The sequence below is a fragment of the Artibeus jamaicensis genome, unplaced genomic scaffold, assembly GCF_021234435.1.
Source record: "Artibeus jamaicensis isolate MK-2021 breed Jamaican fruit bat unplaced genomic scaffold, CSHL_Jam_final contig_426, whole genome shotgun sequence".
NCBI classification, from domain to species: Eukaryota; Metazoa; Chordata; class Mammalia; order Chiroptera; family Phyllostomidae; genus Artibeus; species Artibeus jamaicensis.
In genome coordinates this window covers 2,779,774-2,801,675 of record NW_026521826.1, presented here as the reverse complement: position 1 = coordinate 2,801,675, position 21,902 = coordinate 2,779,774, and the positions used below count along the sequence as shown (strand labels likewise).

Genomic DNA, 21,902 nt, shown 5'->3' with positions numbered 1-21,902 from the left:
AGTACCCCCCGACACCATACAGATTTATTACAATATTATTGACTATATTCCCTATGCTGTACTTTACATCCCCATGACTGCTTTTATTTTATTATTTTTTAATATTTTATTTATTTATCTTTAGAGGGGAAGGGAAGAAGAGAGGGAGAGAAACATCAATGTATGGTTGCCTTTTGTCGCTAGGGGGAGGGCTAAACAGGCAATGTGTACTTTTTAATCCCTTCACCTTTTTCATTATTTCCCCCCAATCCCACTCCCATCTGGCAACCATCAAATTTTTCTATGAGTTTGTTTCTGTTTTTTTTGTTCATTTATTTTGTTTACTAGATTCCACATAGAAGTGAAATCATGTGGTATTTGTCTTTCTCTGTTGAACTTATTTCACTTAGCATGATACCCTCTAGGTCCATTCATGCTCTCACAAATGACAAGATTTCATCCTTTTTTATGAGTGAGTAACATTCCATTGTATATATGTACCACACCTTTATCTGTAATAAGTTGTGTTCTAGGGTAAAAAATGTCACACTGTGATTCAAGCTCATTGTCAATCCCAAGACTATAGATGGCTGTCTGCTCCATCTGTGTATGCTTCCTATTGCTGTTGTAACAAACTACCACACAGGGAACAGTATGAATTTATTCTCTCTAAGTTCCAGAGGCCAGAAACCTGGAAAACAAGGTATTGTTAGGGCTGTCTTCCTTCTCATGATCTAGAAAAAAATCAGTTTTCTTGCCTTTTCCAGCTTTTAAAGGTCTGATGCATTCTTTGGCACTTGGCTCCTTCCTTGCATCCCTCAGACCTCCGATTCCATCACCAATGGAAGTGATTCCATTAGCCCCACCCAGATGTTCCAGGACAGTTTTGCCCTTTCAGGTTCTTTAACTTAATTGTGTCTGCATGTTTGTTTGTTTTGCCATGTTAAGGTACCACATCCACAGGTTCCGGGGTAAGGATCTGGATGTCTTTGGAGATGATCTCAAACATTGGAGAAGGTGTAAGAGAGGCTTGCCAAACAAATCTAATGATTTGTTTGTTCGGAGAGAAAAAGTGCTGAAGGAGGACCACTTTGAGTTGGGAAAACGAATCTTCATGTGGGCATAGTTCTGGAGCCAAAGTTGAATGAATTGATGGATACAAGTCCCCTCTACAAAAAAATCTATGAAAGGTCATAACTTGTAAATGGTAATGAATTTAAAAAAAATCAGTGACAAAAGAATTAAGTAAAAAGGATATATTTTACCCATTTAATCTGAAAGCACTCGAGTCACTAATTTGGGGGGGACCCTTCACATCTTACAGGTTAATTATTGCCTTCCTCACGCATTAGCACTTAGGCTGCTTTTGCAGCGATTCTGGGCAGCACTGGAGCAAAGTTGTCCAGGTGTGGGGCCCAGAAGTCAACCCTGGGATAAGATGTCAAATATAAGGGATTGAGTCAGGAGAGTAAGAACCCCTGGCAGGCCTGGGGGAACCTGCAGGGAAGGGAGACAACCGATGGTGGATGTTGCCAGGTCAGATACAGCTTCAGGTGACTGAAGCTTAGTTCTGCTGGGGAAACTGGGTGTTGGTGTAAAACATACACCTGGGATGGATTCCCCCCGAGGTGCCAGATTGCTGGGCATTTATCCACCTCCTCCCCTTTGGTTGGTCATTGGCAGAGGGTTGCTCCCAAGGGGCATCATAACTTGGCATTTGGGATCTACTCAGCAAGAGGCAAAGGACTCCTGAAGGCAAGAGAAGCCCTCAGGCTGCAAAATGCAGATCTGACAGTATAAAGTGATGGGCTTGTAAAGCGGTGACCACTGAGGGATGTGCGGGTAGAGCGATAGCCTGTACAGAATGTGCCTGACCAGGGGAAGGGTTTCCAATGGAGCTTTTTCCTGTGCATGATGGTATTTTACCACAGTTAAAGTCATCAAAAGCACAGGACCAAGACAGGTACAACTTTAATGCTTCTGCTGTTATATTTTAGGTAGAACAGAATGGTTAATAAGTACCAAGTTTCATGGTTTCTGTGTTTCAGAACATTCCATGGAAGTCTGCATCTTGAATTATTTTGTAAAATGACATTTACATGATGTAGCATTAGCGATGAAATCTTAAAAGGTTATGACGAGTAGCACAAAGAACAAAGGCCTAGTAGGCGTAAATTTTCACTTTGTGGACTTCCTTGTCCTTGCATTCCCTCTGTTTGTCATAGTAATAGAAGGTGTTGTCCCTTCTCTGGAGTTTCTTCACGTAGCCTGTCTCTGGCCAACGATCTACCTACGTGTCAAAAACCAAAATACAAACATTGTCATGTGGTTTTATTTTATATAATATTTTGCTGTCAAACAGTTAAAAGTATAACTCACATCGAAAAGGTAAAGTATAAAATTAAAATACTTGAGCTCTTAGAGAGTATTACACCCCCCCAAACACATAACCTTAAGTTGCATCCTTTTACGGCAAAACAACTAATTTAGTGCTTCTCTCTGGATTCCAATTTTTAGATTTAAATTTCTACTGAGTGGCCAAGATACTGTAAATTGTATTCTTCTGTTTACAATGCTCTAAACTTTATTTTTAAAATAGTCTAAAGTTCATTCTTATGTTTACAGATGATTTCAAATGTTTTTACTTCCTAACTTCGAAAAGCAACACCCCAGAAGAAATTAGTGCAAAGCCCGGACCCCCTTCTTAAAGCACCCGCAGCTGCCTATTGAGGGGCGAGGGTGATTAAATGAAGCAGCCTGACTCACTGTATCTATGGGCCATGGGTGTTTCCTCACACCTGTATTTCAAGTTTACCTTGACACTCAGTTTTTGATAGAAATTTGAGGTCGTGATATAGTCCTCAGCAACCTTTTCTTACCTCCCACCATTATTCTTTCTCGTACGGCTTATTGGTTGGCTTTCTTTATTGTTTGGCCTGATCGAGTTTGGACACTTTTCTCCTATTCCTCTCAGACTCATGTTATGGCCTCTTAATCAGGTCAGTGTGTTTCTTGGATATTTTTTTTTACTGGATTTTGTGAGATGTACTCTCATTGTCAAAAACCTGTTATTCAGGTTTCATGGTCTAGAGAAACCCAATCCTGTTCTTCAACACCATCTATCTGTATAGGCAGCTTCACTTTGTCATAGTCCCCTCTTATAAATCCTAATTTTCCAGAGGAATATTAATATAAAGGAATATATATCCTTTATTTCCAACAGCACGTTTTCATTTTCTTCTGTTGTCTCATTTATTTATGAAGCAGCAAAAGTAGGTGGCAGCATATGTGAGCCTTGGCAGGCTCTCTGACATATACATTGTAAGTCGTAAATTCCGTCACTTAGATCAGGCCTGCCTTTGGAAGCTTCCACTGCCCTCGGCAGAGAAAGGAAGGTGTTCTCAAGGCACCATCACAGCTCTCTTCCTCTTGGGGCCAGTAGCAGGTTCGTTTTCATTTGCTAGGGTCTCGAACAGCATCTCATGCAGGGAGGAAACAGTACATACACTGCTGCTTCCACAGGATGCCCATAGCCACCTCCTATGGGACACAGCCTCCAAACAGCTACGTTGGTTCTGCACTCATCAATATCTTTGCTGTTCCATAATTTTTTTCTTCTCGGTTTTTCACTTAGTCACTCCCACTCAATCTAGAAATCCTTCACCTCTGAGAGAATATAGGCACGAGTGGCATGGTCCTGAAGTCCAATTCCCCTGAGGCAGGGAGAGCAGCGACACTAACATTGCCCATGAGGGTGAGCGCCTCAGGCAGGGACTAAGAACTCTGCTCCCACCCTTCGGGCTGCTGGCACGTGCCACTCAAGACAAGCCTTCAGCCCCGGCCCTATCCATCCTTTACGGCCCACTGCAAATGCCTCCGGGGGCATGAAGTATTTTTGAAGGATGATCCCCAGAGGAAGGGACACTTATCTTCCTCTGAATTCCTGTGCTTTTTTTTTTAAGGCCTATCTTTTGGCTTTGTGTAAGGTTTTCTTGTTCTTGTCATTCTCAATCTTCTTCAAGATATAAGAATAATAAAAACTGTCATTCATTAAACACTTCCTGTTCATTCACTCAACAAATGATCACTGAGCACTACACTGTCAGGCACCTGAACCCCATGCTTCCATTTGTTTGCTGTGACTGTCTCACAGAGGCACCGCCATAACCATTTTGCAGTTGAGCTCAGTGAAATCAAAGAACGTTGTTTGGGATTACCCCACTAGCGGGGGGGAGGGCCAGGTCACAGGTCCTGTACTCTTCCCGCTGGCCTGATAAATTTCTTGAGGTAAGGTGTGTGCTTATATTTTTTATTTCTGAAAGCGCTTGGCACAGAAATTTGCACATGGTAGGTGCTTAATAAGCATACACTACTGTCAGGAAACGCAGAACCTCTTCATCGTCGCCAAGTCACAGAGCGAATAAGGTTGTTGTTTCCTCTCTCTCTCTCACACACACACACACACACACACACACACACACACACACACCCTTCTTAGATGCTTTTGGGGGCTTCCGCTTTAAGGATGTCCTTATTGTCCCCTTAGATCTGCTTTTACCTCAGTTACAACAGTATTGGCTGTGGGGATATAGGTGCAGCTGTGCCTGTATGACCCTGTCATTATGATCCTGGATCTTCTGTACCTTTTAGGGGCATCCCAATCTTAAGGCAAGGTATGAAGCCTATTTCTGAACAGCATTAAAATTTTCATGCTTGTGTTGCATTTGTTTAAAAGCCATCGGTGCAACAATAATGCGACACCTTTGGGTCATGGGGACAGAGGAAAATGTTGGATGTCAGAAGGTTGGCACCACTGGCTCCCTGTATCTGCCGGCTTTGATCTGCGGATTCAACCAACCACTCAGTGAAAATATTTGAAAAAAATCTCAGAGTCCCAAAAAGCAAAACTTGAATTTGCCATATGCCAAGTACTGCACTGAATCCACACAGATAAAGTGACGTATAGGTACACCCTGCTATACCCTATCAGAAAATATAGGCATATGCAAATACCAATTTATATAAGGACTTGAGCATCCATGAGTTTGGGTATCCTGAGGGGTCCTGAAACCAGCCCCTGGGACACTGAGGGACGAGTACACATGAATATCTTAGTCATCAAATCTTCATTTGATCTATGTTTATAATTTCATTCCTCACCAGCCCTACTGTCTGTCAGATTAATGTCCATTAAATTAAAGAGTCTATTACATTTTAGCTCTGTAATGCCTCCAGTTCCTTTCCCTATTTTTTTTATTGCGTTCAGTTACAGTTGTCCCATCTTTTTGCCCATTGCTCCCCCCTGCCCCGTCACCCCCACTCCTACAGTCATCCCCCCATCGTCCATGCCCATGAGTCCTCTACTCGTGTTCCTTTGTTTTCCTCTCCTCCTCCTTCCCCTGTTACCCCTCCCCCGCTCCCCTCTGGTCACTGTCAGTTTGTTCTTTATTTCCAAGTCTCTGGTTCTATTTTGCTTGCTTGTTTGTTTTGTTGATTATGTCCCAGTCAAAGGCGAGATCATATGGTATTTGTCTTTCACAACTGACTCATTTCACTTGGCATAATACTCTCCAGTTCCATCTATGCTCAGTAGAGATCAAAGAGTAGATTGAAGGAAAAGAATATAGAGATCTGAAAAATCCACACGGGAATTAGTGTAAAAAAATGGAGTATAGCCCTGGCCAGTGTGGCTCAGATGGTTGTAGCATCGTCCCTCACACCAAAAGGTCACATTTCAGTCCCTGGTCATGGCACAAGCCCAGGCTGTGGATTTAGTTCCTACTTAGGGACACCTACGAGAGGCAGCCAATTGATGTTTTGCTCACCCATCTGTGTTTCTCTTCTTTCCCTCTCTCCCTCCCTTCCCTTCTCTCTAAAAGTCAGAAATCAATAAGGTTGTCCTCAGGTGAAAACTTTTTTTTTTAAATGGAGAGTAAATACTAAATAAATAAGTTAATAATAAATTTTGTTGTAACCCAAATCAGAGCATGCAAACATATTTATGAATACTACATATCACATTCTCTAATATTCTTAAAAGCTCCGTCTCCTAGTATCTGGTCAATGAATTATTTACAAAGCCCACTATGCACTGGGGCCTGCATTCTGATCTGGTCTTTGTACAGCGAAGTCATGTCTCTAATCCCTCAAGAAAGCCTGGGAAGCATAACCAGCGTCAGGAGTTGTCTTCTAATGTTTTTTTGTCAACTGTAATAACCATAGCAAACAGAATTTAACCCTTTTACAATTCCTGGTCAAGATGAAAAAGAAACTGGCATTTAACAGAGCATAGTTGTTCAATAAAAGCTAGAAAATCAGCTCTTTGTGTGCTGCGGAACCACCTTTCCCCCCAGTCTGCCTGAAAGTCACTTCCAGGCTTAGTCTTCTCTTGAATAAAATGAGAGAGTTGGAGAAGAATTCCCTTTCAGTTATTCTCTGGTTCTTTGTTTTGTTTTCATACTTTTTACCATGTAACAAACTCATTTTGAGCTCAGGTGTTCAGAGGCATAAAACTTACCATAGAAACTTGTTTCACTTGCTTATATTCAATTTCATCCCGATATCCTGCTTGTTGAAATCTGTACAGATTTTCTATCTCTTCTGACCATTTTTTGGCACGACTTATTGATTTTGGTTTCACATCAGAACTCGCCATGGCTGCAAAGGTCTTATTACTGATTGATTCTGAAAGATATTAAAACAAAATTAATAGATGACATAACAGTGACAATGTGAAAGTTCCTTTAAGAATCAACAAAATTTGTATTTAAAAATAATTAAGAGAGTTGAGAATCCCACAGACAATGGTATGGTGACTGCCAGAGGGAAAAGGGGCCAGAGAGAGAAAGAAGAGGGTAAAAGGAGATAAATGATGACCAAAGGAAACTTGACTTTGGGTGGTGAACATATGATGCAATATACAGCTGGTGGATAAGAGAACTGTACACTTGAGCCTGTTTAACTAATGTCACCCCAATAAATTCAATATAAGTTAATTGGTCATATGTTTCCTCCTACTTCATCTAGATTTTTATTACATTACTTATTTAACAATCTGAAGTTGTTTGGACTTAACTCCAGATTTAAATGAACTGAAATGAAGTTATCTGAGTCACACAGTTCTTACCTAAGTGGATATATCATTAGTATTGTTTTTACATTTTTTGCAATGTGCATACCAACACATATTGACTAGACCAAACAAAAGGAAGGTATTGGTAATATCTGACATTTTTAAAACCTCAATCTTTATTTATTAATTTGGGTTCAGGTTCACGTTGCATTTTAAGGCAATACATTGTTATGTCATTGTATGAATTTATGTACAATTTGGAATACCTGACAAAACAGTAGCTAAACCGTATTTCAGTGAAACCCTTGTCCTTCAATTCTATTCATTTGCGGGGGAGGCTCACGGTTTCATCACTGCACACCATGCTCGATAGATAAGGCGGACAAGTGGGCTGGACACATGCTACAGCCCAACGGCCCATTAACATACACGATTCCATAGGGGAAAAGGTACTAAGAACAGGAAAGGGGAAAAGGTGCTAATTCACTATGTTAAGTACATTTTCAAAAACTAGTCAGGTTTTTATATGAATTCAGTGGCTCTATTACTTATGTTTCTTTTACAGATGAAGCACATTTTCTAGAAGCAGTGGTAAAGGCGCCTGGCTAGCTCAGCTGGTAGAGCACAAAACTCTTAAAAGTAGTGGTACAATCTTCACTTTGTTATATCCAAGTCATTTTTGCTTTATTCATGTTCATTCAAAAAGCACTTTCCTAAAGGTCATCTATGTAACCTTTTGTCATTTTTCAAACAAAAAAATCATGTCAACTATACATATAAAAATGTTACGTTTTTTAGCCCTGGCTGGTGTAGCTCAATGGATTGAGTGTGGGCCTACCAACCACACGATCGCGGTTCGATTCCCAGTCAGGGCACATGCCTGGGTTGCAGGCCAGTTCCCAGCAGGGGACACACGAGGCAACCACACATTGATGTTTCTCTCCTTCTCTCCTTCCCTTCCCTTCTAAAGATAAATAAATAAAATCTTTAAAAAAAATTAAAATGCTACATTTTTATATAATGGGTGAAGAGGGTCTCAAAAAGGAGAAAAGAATAAATATGATGTATTAGTGAGCAACACCAGAAAAAAATAGTTATATTAGTTGTCCCCCCAATCCATGGAGATGCTTCCCAGACCCCCAATGGATGACTGAAAACTGGACATACCAAACCCTATACATAGTGTTTTTTCCTATACATACACACCTATGATAACATTTAATTTATAAGTTAGGCATAGTGAGAAATGGACAGTACCTAATCATAAAAGAGAACAATTATAACAATACACTGTGATCGAAGTTACATAAGTGTGGCCTCTCTCCCGCTCTCTGGTTACTGGTCTGATAACCCGTATGGCTACCAGGCGACTAAGGGGGAGGCAGCAGGGACAGTGCGGTGACAGTAGACAAAGAGATGCTTCACATACTGGCTACGGTGGAGCAGGTGAGTGAGAGATTGTACTAAGTGATTTTTTAAAAGACTTAATTTATTATTTATTTTCAGAGAGAGGGGAAGGGAGGGAGAAAGAGAGGGAAACATTGATGTGAGAGAGAGACATGGATTAGTTGATTCTCATTGGTGCCCCAACAGGGGACCCAGCCTGCAACCCAGGCCCTGACCAGGAATCAAACTGGTTACGTTTTGCTTTGCAGGACAGTATTCAACCAACTGAGCCATACCAGTCATGGGTCAACATGAGATTTTATGATGCTACTCAGATAGCATGCAATTTATACCTTATGAATTGTTTGTTCTGGAATTTTCCATCTCCTATTTCCAGACCATGGTTGACTGTGGGTAACTGAAAACCTGGAAAGCAAAACTTCAGTTAAAGGGAGACTGCTGTAGTTATTTTGTGTTTCTGTGTGTTATCAGTTTGGGTACTCTGAAAAGAAATTTATCAGGGGTAAAGTTTATGAAACATAAGGAAAGAAGGAGCAGGAATCTGCAGAAAAAGCTTTTACATCAGGATGCACCCTGATACCTGTGAATCGAAAAAGAGAAGGAGTAGAATTGAGTGGGAAGAGCTTCAGACTTTGGGGCAGCCCTGTGAAAGGCTTGGTCCGGCCAATGGGGAAATGCGGCACAAAGAATTCCTGTGGAGGACCCTTGCTTTAGGTAAAGATGGTCAGGCCTAGTACCACCACCAATGACTGAGAGCTAATGGAAGAGAGCTTGACCTCAGCTCAAATGCTGCCTTAGATCCCAAAGCCAAGGGGGTAGTCAGGTCACTGCAGGGAGTAGGAGGTTCTCTTTTGTCGGGAGTGCCGAGAAGTGCATTGTCATGGCTGCTACAGTCTGACTTGCTAAAATGCTGAATTCCTTGCAGGCCACAGATGCAGTCATAGCCTATTTGTATTTCCAACATTTACTTGAGAGCCTGAAACTCAGTAACTGTTCAACAATGCTTGATAAAGTGACATTTTTATCTTTTAAAAGGTACTTATTTTATTTTAATTAATTTTTTTAAAGAGAGAGAGAAGAAGGGAGAGAGAGAAACATCAATTCGTTGTTCCACTTATTTATGCATTCGTTGGTTGATACTTACATGTGCCCTGATCAGGAACAAACCTGCAAACCTGGTTGTATTGGGATGGTGCTCTAACCAGCTGAGATGCCCAACCAGGGCCTCAAAATAACATTTGTAAATGCAGCATAGTAAGTTAGGCATTACAGGTGCAAAACGTATACAACATATTACTTATTTGATTATATAAATTTTATACAAATATATGTGACACTACTAGGTAACAAACCCTGGGCAATATAGGAAAAAGTGCAAACAGAAGTTGCTACGGGACCATAAATCTTACACAGAATGGGCCTGTGTCAGCTCAAAAGTTTTGGCAGACTTCACATTCCCAAAGCCATATGGATAAAAAGCTTTTGTTATAGCTCATGGGAATTAACTTATGAATGTGTTAGTGTTAGCATAAGCTAAGATAACTGATGAGATTGAGAATGACAGATAAGATGTTCAGATCCAAGTGCACCTTTGCACAGGACATCATGCAACTCTGAAACGTAGGAGATCTGATGGGACCCTTGCTCTCTCAGACTTGGCATGTGTCCACAGGAAAACTGCACATGAGGGTACTATAATCTCATACATCTATCTAATATTATCAAGCAGTTTCTCTATTGGGTACTCTAAATGGGTCAACTTCCTTGTGTTTATTTAGATAAATCTTGTTTGATTTACCCAAGTGGTATCTGTGTATGGCTCCTTTCAGCATTCTATGCCTGTTGTTAACATTTTCAATATGGTGGTAATGCAGATTGGTGGCAACAGTGAAACTGATGCAAAACCCCCTCCTCTGAAACCTACCATGGCTACATTCTAAGGAGAAAGTTCTGGGATGATGGAGGGCAAGGGAATAAAAGGGTGATGCCTAGTTGCTTTGCTGACCCTCTATGATTGAGGTGATTAAGACCTTAATGCAAGTGATGTAAGGGACAATTTTTCAGTGAAGAATGAGTAATGTGCCATTAACGCTCAGAAGTCTGGCCATCTGGATAAAAAAAATAATAAAAACTCCCAGCCATGACTGTTGCTGCTCAGTGGGTTGGGTGTCATCCTGCAAATAGAAAGGCCTCAGGTTTGATTCCCAGTCAGGGCACAGGACTGGGTTATGGGCCCAGGTCCTCTGGTTGGGGGTGTGCGGGAGGCAGCCGATCCGTGTTTCTCTCACCCGTCAGTGTTTCTCTCCCTCTCTTTCTGTCTCCTCTCCCCCCCGCCTAAAATAAACAAATAAAATCTTAAAAAAAAAAAAAAAAACTTCCAATGGCTGAGTAATTCTTGGACACAGTGACAAGGGACTTATTAAAACTTGGGGAATGACAGGAAGGAGAGACAGAGAACAAAGGTTACAATCAGTACAGAGACTCGAACCACAGTAAGAGTTATATTATGGATTGAGGCAGTCAGAAATACTTGAAGGAAAAGGTGAATTTGAACCTAGTTCCTTTTTAAAAAATCCTCATCCGAGGATATGTTTATCGATTTTAAAGAGGGAGGGAAGGAGGGAGAAAGGGAGGGAGGGAAACATCAGTTGGTTGCCTCCTATATACGCCCTGACCAGGCATCGAACCTGCAGCCTTTTGGTATGGGACAACACTCCAACCAACTTAGCCACCCAGCCAGGGCTCAACCTAATTTTTAAAGCAAAGACATAAAAATGTGAGTGGGCATTGGAAGAGGGCATTATGAGAAAAAGAGAGTTGCAGAAATAGAAGAGGGCTTACAATGTTCTACATATAGGATGGAGGCCTTTGCAAAGAAAGGTTGGTAAACTGTTTGTTCATTGATGTATTTATATCTTGTCTTGTTCCAAAAAGGATTTGTGGAAGACTATTGAAATATTAGGTTTAGATCAACTTGTGTAGGACCTTGCATTTTAGGAAATGAAATTTCTTTATTATTCCTTTATTATTATTATTTCTTTATTCCTATATTGAAGAATGAAGAGTGTTGATAAGAACTGTGTTAGAGAAATTTCCATCTTTTAGCAAAGTGTAGAATGATTTTCTATGAAGATTGTATATATTTAAAAGCAGAAGCCCAAAGATTAATTTCTAAGGAGCAACCTTAAGGGGGATGAACATCTTTTCAGCCTATACCACAAATAAAGCAAGTCTTATATGTGTATCTAAATCTTGTGTGCATCTATAGTACGACTGTTTCCATTTATGCTGCAATTTCTAAGAGCTATAAATATGTGGATTTAAAAGTAATAGCTGGCCCAGACATCTCACAAACTGAAAGGTTGACAGTTTGATTCCAGGTCAGGTCCAGGTTTAGTCCAGGTTGGGGTGCATACAAGAGGCAACTGATCAATGTTTTTCTCTTGCATCAATGTTTCTCTCCCTCTCTTTCTCTCACCACTCCCCTCTCTCTAAAGACAAGTAAATAAAATTTAAAAAAAAAGTAAAAGTAAAATGTGGAGAGTATTATGCTAAGTGAAATAACCTTTCACTTATATGTGGGATCTAAATAGCAAAATAGAAGCAGATTCATAGATACAGAGAAGATGACAGAGGGACTCAAGAGTTAAAGATTTTAGTTGTAGTTATAGCTGACAGGCTTAAGTGATAAATGTGTGTGGAAAGCTATTATTCCAGAACTACAAGGATCTATGCACCTCTAGGAGGCTGACAAACAGTTCAACCTTTGTGCCCCAGGGAGTCTGCAAGCCTCTGTGTTCCAAGGAGGGAACATACTTTATGCAGATAAAGAACTGTTGATTAGCATATAATGAAATACTAGGAAAATCATGCCAGACTCTAATTCTTACCTGATTAAACATTTTTCCAAACCCTTACCTAACCTTTTCTTTATAAAAAAGTTGGCTTGAAATATTAAGCCAACCTAAATATTAATCGTAATGAAATATTAAGATGGCTTGTAGGTATACAACCCACCATCTTCTCTGATCATTCGCATCTGAATGAAGCGCCCATAAAGATTCAATCATTGCCTCTACTTATTGGTTCTAGTAATGACAGGCAGCAAGAATGCAAATTTTTCTGTTTCAAACTGACTGATGGTTGCCAGAGAGGAGGAAGATTGGGCGACTGGGCGAAAGAGATGAAGGGATTGAGAAGCAGTACAAATTGGTAGTTAAAAAATAGTCCTGAGGATGTGAAGTACACATAGGGAATATAGTAAATTATATTGTAATAACTATATATGGTACCAGGTGAGTACTGGAAGTACTGCAAGCTGTATACTTGAAACTAGTAAAAATTATTGAATATAAACTATAACTGAAAAATAAAAAAATAAAAGCCAATGCTGGAGAGAGTGGGTATAGGTATGTTACAGACTAACAGCATGATGTAAAACATATGTGTCCACTTGCAGGCCACCTAAGAAGGGCAAAGGGATCTCTATACCAATGGATAAGCAAGAAAACATACCTTCCTAAGCCACCCTTATATTCCATTGTTCTTAACCAACTGAGACTCACTAAATCTTTTGTGCCTCAGAAGCAAGCAACTGGCATGGATGTATAATCACATTGTTTCTCAAAAGCTCAAACTCAGAAAGTACATGTGAAGAGATCAATTGTAAAATCATTGACATGTCCAGGTGAGAGCAAATAAAAGGGGGGAAATTAAAAACAAACAAACAAAAAACAAACACAAGATATATCATGAAGAGTTGAAAGGATCTGGCAACTGATTAGATGTGGAGAAAAAGCTACATTTACTACAAGAGGAGAAAATACGCTGTATTTAGTTGAACTACTAGGGAGACTGCCATTTTTCTCAAGAGAAATACACCTCTTGTAGACGTATCAGGCATCTTAAAACTTTGTTTTCCCCAAATAGCTAAAGGAATCATGAACACATTTCATCACAACAAACCCTAGTGGCTACTGTAACTATTCTGTAGTTGTGGTGCAAAAAGAAAGATATTTCTTTCTCTTTTTTGTCTCTCATAACTTTCTACTTACTAAAAACAGAATGAAACTTCAAAGATCAACTTACAACTTATTGATTAAATGTTTCATTGATTCTGGAAAATTGAGTGGCAGTATTAATGCTGCTAGTAACATTCAGCACTTTGAAATTTAACTGCTGACAGTCTTGTCAAAAATATTTTATATAAAATATATTTGATCTCTATGATACTGTTGTACCTGCACGACCAGGAAATGGCAATGCCTGACTTTCCAGTTTTTGAAAATCAAATTTTATTAAACAGTATTAGGATTTACATGGGTAGCAACATCGAATCCATAACAACCAAAGGTTTGATCTAATCTAAAAGAAGACTTTGATGTCACCAGTCACCTCAAACTCCCTTCTGTGAAAAACCCCTTTTTTGGTTCTGAAAAGTGCTTTTACTTCTAGTGGATTAAAACTTCAACAGCATTAGTATCCGTAATCTTCCATTTCTTTCCCCCTTTTATTTATTTTTTCCTGCTCCCAGACACAGCAGGATATGGCACAGGGTCTGTCAACTAGCATGTAGCTCAGTCAAGTCAATCAAAATCCCTGGGCCTCAGTTTTCTGAACCTTGAAAAAGTCTCATTGGACAGTCTCTAAAGTCCTCACACTTCCCTTCCAGAGTGTTTGGGTGTTCAGCTGAAAAACAAAATTGGTTCACAAAATAGGCCTTTGTGGTTCACGGTACAGGTGAACCACAATGTGGTAACTTGCATTTGTCAGCCCAAAGCCACTCCATTCCTGCCCGCACACCCACACAAATGATTAACTTGTCTTCTCCGGTGCCTCACTTTTTTTTTTGCCAGAAATCACCAGTTAGTTATGTGTGTAAGATAAAATCTGCCTGGCCCTGGCCAGTGCCTTCAGTTGGTTGTACAGTCATCCCCCAAACCAAAAGGTCGTGGGTTCTATTCCAGCCAGGGCACATGCTGATCTTTTAAGTACCATCCCTGGTGGAGACCCAGAGAGGAGGCAACCAATTGATGTTTTTCTCTCACATTGATGTTCCTCTCTCTTGGAAAGCAATGAAAAAACGTCCTCAGGTGGGGATGTTAAAAAATCCGCCCAGGAAAGGCTGACATTGAAGAGGTATTCTAAAAATTGGGGATCCATGTATATTCTTCAGCTAATCCTTTCACTTGCTTTCATCCAGTCCCCGTTGTCCCTCCCCTCTGACAGCTGCCAGCCTGTTCCATGTGTCCACGCCTCTGTTTCTCTTTTGTTAGGTAATTTTGTTCCTTAGATTCCACATGCGATCATATATGCATAACCCATAGACAGAGACAACAGTGTGGTGGCAGGGGGAGCGAAGGCTGGGTGGAGGTAGACAAAGGAGGAAAAAATGGGGACAACTGCAATATTGTAAATCAAAATACAGTTTAAAAAAACCTGGGGATCCAGTGATTGACCCGCGGCAGGAACTCTCGGAGGAAGCCCTAGAATCACGGCCCCTAAAGCCAAAGGGGGCGAGGGGTGGCTGGGAAACTACTGGGATATCGGAATCCGAACCTCCAGAAAGCAAGTAAGATCCTCATTAAACAGGAAAGCGAGCGGGCCAAGCCTCTGAACCGATTAGAAGCGGAAGGGGCGGAGCCTGGGCTTAGCGGCTCTACCCGGGGCGCTCAGGGGCGGGGCAGTTAGGTATTGTTCCCTCAGCAAAGCTCCCACCCACCCTCGTCCAGCTCTCCAAAGTCACCCCCGCTTAGCCGACCTGGAGAGAGTGGGACACCCCGCCTGGAGCTCGCAGGAGAGCGCAGAGGTGCTTTTGTTCCCCACTCGGGATCAGAGGGCTGGGCAGCGAGAGTCCTACAGTCGTGGCTTTGGAAACCCTTCTGTCTCCTAGCAACCTGCAGTAGCGCCCGGCTCATCCAAGCCCCGCCCCCCGCAAACCGGTCTGGGTGCGCAAGCCCGAGGATTGGACGCGGCTGTGGAGGTTGAAAGAGGAGGAATTCCAGTCGATCCCAGTGTGGGAGGGACCTTTGGACTGTCAACCCTAAGAAGAGGTGGAGACGGACAGGTGTTTTTTGGCTGCATCTTAAAACCTGGACAGAATTCCCTGAAACAGTGGATTAGAGAACAGAACTACTGGCTATTCGGATCCCTGATAGTAAATACCTGTGCTTTTGTCTTACATTCTTTCTCATTTTGTTGGCATTAATTGAACCAATGTACAGGATCCTGAATAATGCCTGACAATTAGTACACCTATAATAAAAGACATCTACAGCTTTATTTTTTCTGGTATTACCTGCATTATTATATTTCAAATAGTCTGTTCACTTACATCTTTCAATTTATTTCCTCAGATTTTCAGATCTCTCTCTGAACGCTAGACTTGCATATCCAGTATCCACTTGGTTATCCAAAACAACCCCCTCCAGAGCCTCCACTCCCACATCTGCCCCTAACACAATCTTCCGCTTTCAACAGATGGCTCCCAGAGTTCACACTTTCTCTTAACCCTCCACATCCATCCTTCAGCAAAACCTGTTGGCTTTACTGCTGCCACCCAAGTCCAAGCCACCATCATTTTATCCGCTCTGGTTATTACAATAGCCCTCAACATATCTCTCTTGATCCCTGTAGACTGTCCATTCTCAATACAACAGTCAGTGAGATTTGTTTAAAAAATAAGTCAACCTTCTCTTCTGCTCACAATCCTGCAATGGTTCTCCATCTTACAGACTGAAAAAACAGTCTCTACAAGGACATTGAAGCCCTACAAGATTGTCACACCTTCCTTGCTCTGTAGCCCTGGAGCACTCCTCTCTAGCCACACTGGCCTCCTGGTTGTGCTTGGAGTAGTCCCCACATTGGGGCCTTATTTGTAGCTGCTCCCTCTGCCTGGAGTGGTCTTCCTCCTGTTATCTCTTTGTCTGAGTTCCTCATCTTTGAGTCTTTTTTAATATCTTGACTTGCCCCTCCCTATTTCTTCATTTCACTCTTCCATCATGTTCTCTGTTCTCCTCACTGTCTTCTAGTGTTTGTTTTTTTCTACATAAAGACAGAAATGTTATGGAATGTAATTCCATAAAGACAGAAATGTTATTAATGAAACTCCTAGAACAGTGCCTGGCACACAGTCAATGCTAAAGCAATACATATTGAATGAGTATGTTTTACCGCCACCACCTGTGCCACTATGACACCATGGAAGCAGTATACCATAGTGACTAATAGCATGGAGTCTGTGGCATGACCTTGGATTTGAAACTGGGTTCTACTACTAGCAATATAACCTTGTGTTAGTTACTTAACTACAGTTACCTTATCTTTTTTTTTTCTTTTTTAAATTTTTTTTTTTAATTTTTATATTTTTTTATTATTACAAACAGTAATTACAATATTGATTTTTTTTTTCCCTTCTCATTTAGTAGGTCTGGGCTGGGGAAGAAAATTTAAATTTCTAACAGATTCTCCAATATGGTTGCTGATGCTCTTCCAGGGTCCACATTTTGAGAAATATTGTTCTAATCTAACATGTCACTCCCCTTTTTCAAACTACCCAGGCTGCCCACTGCCACTCAAGTTAAAGTTTAAACTTTTTGGCTTGGTGGACAGGCCCTCATGGTCTGGTCCCTTATCTGATTTAGCCCTGACTACCCTTATTAAGTCCCTATTATTTCAACTCTTCTGAGCCCAACACTTTAGTTAAAGGGAACTATTTTCAGTGTCCAGAGTGAATGAAAGCTCATTCCAGGGACTTCCACTGTTCAAGGGCCTGGATGCTGAACTCAAATTTATCTTCTCTGTTCAGTTTTTCTGATGGCCCTTTCTTGCAGAATTGAGTTCTCTCCTTGGTCTCGACACTACATCTTGAGCACACTTCCATTAAGAGCACTGTAAAAGCTTTTTTTCTATGGGTTTCTCTTTCTGCTAGACTGTGAGCTCTTAGTATGCCCTAGCTAATTGTTTTATGTACTTCCAGGTTCAAGCACAGTACCTGACACTTAGTAGATGACCAATAATTGACAAAAGCTAATATTTATTGAATACTTATTATCTTCCAGGGCTTTAGTTAGTTCTCCTTCCTTCCTTCCTTCCTTCCTTCCTTCCTTCCTTCCTTCCTTCCTTCCTTCCTTCCTTCCTTCCTTCCTTCCTTCCTTTTCCCAGTTGATAATAATGTTTTTTTAATCAATCAGAGTCTTGAGGGTAGCAGGTGAGAAGAGGTAAAGGTGGTGGAGAGGAGAGGTAACTATTGCAAAATAAGTGTACACTGTGGTTTTAAGAAACCACCTTCTATTATGTGAGTTGGCCACATATGTCTTCTTAATCCATCAGCCCCTGTAGAAAAAGAATATCCTTGATGATCTTGTTTACTTCGTTACCATTCTCCTATACATTACTGCAAACATGTTTTCACAAACCTATTGATCTCTAATTGAAATGCAAAAAAGAACATATTTAACAGCATATAATTTGGTAAGTTTTGACATATGTGTACACCTGTGAAACCATCACCATAATCAAGTTAATGAACTTGTTTCCTTGTTCCTTCAGACAACTGCTGATTTGCTTTATGTCCTTTTGGTCAGCTCACATTTTTAATAATGTTATATAAATGGAATAATACCACATGTACTCTTCTTTTATCTGTCTTCTTTCACTCAGCATAACTATTTTGAGATACATCCATGTTGTTTCGGTTGTATCACCGACTCATTCTTTGCCCCTAGTTTTGAGATACAATTGACACATAATATTATATCAGTTTAAGGTATACAAGTAATGACTTGATATATCTATCTATCTACCTATCTATCTAATTATCTATATATCTCCAAATGACTACCACAATAAGTTTAGTTAACATCCATCACCTCATATAGTTTCGATTTTGTTTTCTTGTGATGAGAACTTTAAGATCTACTCTCTCAGCAACTCTCAAACCCACAGATACAATTTACTGTTGTCAAACATAGCCACCAGGCTGTGCATTTCATCTCCAAAACTTGTTCATTTTGTAAGTGGAAATCAGTACCTTTTGATCACCTCCACCCAATTCCTCCCTCCCGTTACCGGAAAGGGGGCTTTGCCCTGAGCGGGTCTGCCTAGGGCCAGGTTCTTGATTTCATGCAGGAAAGATTTCACAACAGGAGTCCAGGTGAGTTTTAGAGAATGTTTATTAAAACTCGGGGCAGTGAAGCAAGGAAGGGCCTGGGATAAAAGAAGCAGCAGGAGGGACTAGGAAGGGAAATGAGCCTTGGCAGGGCTGCTTTAGCTCACTAAGAAGTCAGAGAAAAGGGAGCCTTGGGGACAGGGCCAGGCGGTTAGCCCAGGATGAGCTGCTGCTGCTCATCTCTCCCTGGTTCTAAGCCTGGTGGAGTCCCTCAGAGTTTAGGACATGAACGCGTGTGGAGGAAGAAGTAGGGGAGGGTAAGGTGCGGGTGTGCTCCTGGGAGGGAGACCATGCGCTGGGACTCCTTCTAAAAGCTTTTAAAAGTGGAGACCTTAGGGAGGATCCTAGGGAGGATCTCAGTAGGATATTCATCAGCTTTATGCTGACGCACAAAAATGAGATTTATTCCCTTAAATTCATCTGTCCTTGGGTGTGTTTGGCAAATGGCAGTAATTGGATTCCTGCTGTCAATCTCCCTGAGTGGGGTGATTTAAGTTATTTACCCTCCGGTTGGGGAGAAGTGTAAAGCATTTACTCTTAAGTGTCCGTGGCTTAAGGAAGATAGGATTTACTAGTTGGTTGCAAACTGCTTGTTTAACTATCTGCCTCAGTTCCCTTATTCTGCTTGTGCTGGCTTACTGGCCCATCTCTCCCCCATGGGCACCGATCTATTCTCTGGGAGACTTTATCTATTATCTCTATTTTACAAATGAGAAAACTGAGTTATAGGGAGTTTAACTTAACCAAGATGTCACAAATTGTAGTGGCTCTAACTGGGCCTTCAAAATCCAGTGACTAGATTCCTAGTCCCTGAGCTATCTGTTTTGAAATATTAACTTGAATGAATCCATACATTTCTCTGCTAGTTCTAAGCCAAATATCCTTTCAACATCTTCGGAAACAGAAATCAGAACATGGAAGGGGGGGAATCACAAAACTGAAGAATGCTACCTGCAGTTAAACCTTATAATTTATATAGTATGTTTTGAAACTTAAACTTGTTCATCCTTAGTGGTAAGCATAGTACCTTATTTTTATATTAAAAACTTAATAAAATACACATTGTGTACATTATTTTACATTGCTTTTTGTTATGACTTAAACTGTGCTCCCTCTCACCCACCCATGCGTTAAAGTCCTAACCCTCAGTACCTCAGAATATGACCGAACTTGGAAATAGGGTTGTTGCAGATGTAATTAGTTCAGACACGTCATACTGGAGTGGAGTGGGCCCCTAATCCTTAGTCTAAGGACTATGTCTATAATAAGGGGTAAATTGGACAAAAACACTGTTATAGACTGAATGGTGTTCCCCTATAATTTATATATTAAAGCTCTCATCCTCGGTATGACTGGGTTTGGATATAGGTCCTTTAAAGAGATAATTAAGGTTAAATAATCTCATAAGGGCAGGGCCCTAATCCAATAGGACTGATGTCCTTGTCAGAGGGAGAGATACAGCGGCGTGAGCATCCAGAGAAAAAGACCATTTGAGGACACAGCAAGAAGCTGGATAGCTGAAGGAGAGAGAAATCAAATTTGCTGACATGTTGATCTCTGATTTTCAGCTCCCAGAGCTGTGAGAAAATAAGTTTCTGTTGGTTAAGCCACCCTGTCTGTGAACCCAGCTACCAGGCCCACTGCAGAATTTGTCTTTTAGGTATAAACAACCTAGCCAATGCAATAGCCCTCCTTTGTTTTAAGACAAACCATCTTATACTGAATCAAAGGTGTTGGCAATAGTATATTAGCAGAGTGCTCTACTTAAATTAATAACCATGGTATCTATGCCTCTCTATCACCACCACCATTATTTTCTTTTCTTTTCTGTCCTCCACCACTTCCTCCTTAAAAAAAAAAAAACACATTTCCTAAGGATCTGTATTTGAACAGAACTCTTAAGTAGCATGGCTGCAGGAACATGTTGATATTCTCAGAGGGTGGCATTCTGATTCTTGATTCCCCTGGTGAGAACTCAGTTGTTCCTGGATTTATTCCTATATTACTTTGTGTCCCTGTGGAAACATTCATTTAGAACGTTCTTCAAACTTGTTGTCTCTGATCACTACTCGAATGTGCACCTGAGTTACCTATGTAACCATTGCAAGGCTTGTCACTGTGCTATGCACAAAGCGTTAAAAGTGAGTTTTTTGTTTTTATTAATATTCTGGTGTCAGAGAATTACTAGAAAGGGAGTGACAAATGCCATTGTGACAATTTGGTGAATCTTAATACTTTAACAAATCTTTACATAGAGTTGTTTTGGTGCTTAACAAATTCCAGACCATTGTCCCATCATTCTACCACATTTTCTGTTTGTTTTATGCAATTCTCAAAAAATATAACTCAAAAGGGCAGTGGAAGGGGGAGGGAGGCTAGCAGCTAATATATCCTTGGGATCTTTACAAGTCTACCGTAAGAACATGCATCTGAGTTGTGATCATCAGGGATCTTGTATTCAGTGTGGAGTTACAAATGGAAACGGGAAGTAATAGTTACCACGAGTCAGATATAATTTTTTTCTCATATCATCCTCATGGTTATCCCATAAGGCAGAAAGTGGGAAGAGAAGGAAAACTGAGTTCTGCTTTCAAGCTGACAGTGGACAAGCAGGAAGAGAAGCACAGACTTGATTTCAAGAAAAGCTCCGCACCCACTTTGCATTTTTGGGTGGAGCCGCCTGCTACCGCTGTTGTTTCTCTTCGCACTACTTATTGTTCCAGCATGGGTATGGACTACTCTTCACCAATACGATACCGTGCAGCGTCAAGGTTTCCGGCATGGGCCACACTCCTCGCGCGACACCCTAGATCTAACCCGGCTGCCCTAACCCTAGGCTCAGAGGCCTCACTACAGAGCAGCGCAGTTCTGTAGTTTAAACCCCCTGGTCGCTGGCGGAGAAAACGCTCCCAGGCTCCTCCCCCTCGCCGAAGAGCTCCCATGATTGGATGTGGCTGAGCCCAACCGGCCAATGGTGAGGCCGCAGCAGCTTCCCGGAAGTGTAGGCGCGGTGGGAGCGTTCCTTGGCTTCCGCGGCGGGCTTGTGGGGAGGCTAATCCGCGGGGGTTGACTGGCGCTATGAGTTGCTTTGAGGGACAGATGGCAGAGTATCCTAACATCTCCATAGACCGCTTCGACAGAGAGAATCTGAAGGCCCGTGCCTACTTCCTGTCCCACTGCCACAAGGGTGAGTGAACGAGGCGTGCCGCCCGCTTCCGGGCACCGGAGCACCTGAGCACTCGGGCTGCGCGGGTTCTAGCCCTGCGGGGATATCGC

At 41.3% G+C, this 21,902-nt stretch overlaps 2 protein-coding genes across 6 annotated transcripts in view; one reads left to right on the top strand and one right to left on the bottom strand.

Annotated features, from left to right (window-relative positions):
• Positions 1-1,853: 1,853 nt before the first annotated feature.
• MEIG1 (meiosis/spermiogenesis associated 1) lies at positions 1,854-15,329 on the bottom strand. Of its 2 annotated transcripts, XM_053665828.1 has the most exons (4): positions 15,219-15,329; positions 8,791-8,863; positions 6,497-6,663; positions 1,854-2,269 (listed from the first exon to the last, which is right to left on the bottom strand). In XM_053665828.1, exons 3-4 carry the CDS (start codon positions 6,632-6,634, stop codon positions 2,141-2,143), a joined length of 267 nt encoding a protein of 88 aa, XP_053521803.1. In that variant the 5' UTR covers positions 6,635-6,663; positions 8,791-8,863; positions 15,219-15,329; the 3' UTR covers positions 1,854-2,140. The 2 variants fall into 2 exon arrangements, with proteins under 2 accessions (XP_053521803.1, XP_036997192.1); XM_037141297.2 differs by lacking the exon at positions 8,791-8,863 and having other exon boundaries at positions 1,855-2,269.
• A 6,308-nt stretch (positions 15,330-21,637) lies between these two features.
• Positions 21,638-21,902, top strand: part of DCLRE1C (DNA cross-link repair 1C) — a 37,616-nt gene continuing 37,351 nt past the window's right edge. For 3 of the 4 annotated variants that reach the window (XM_053665726.1, XM_053665727.1, XM_037141274.2), the window contains exon 1: positions 21,638-21,813. In XM_053665726.1, coding sequence (XP_053521701.1) covers positions 21,705-21,813 — 109 coding nt within the window. In that variant the 5' untranslated portion in view covers positions 21,638-21,704. The remainder of the gene's footprint in view (positions 21,814-21,902) is intronic. The other variant, XM_053665728.1, reaches the window with a different exon arrangement.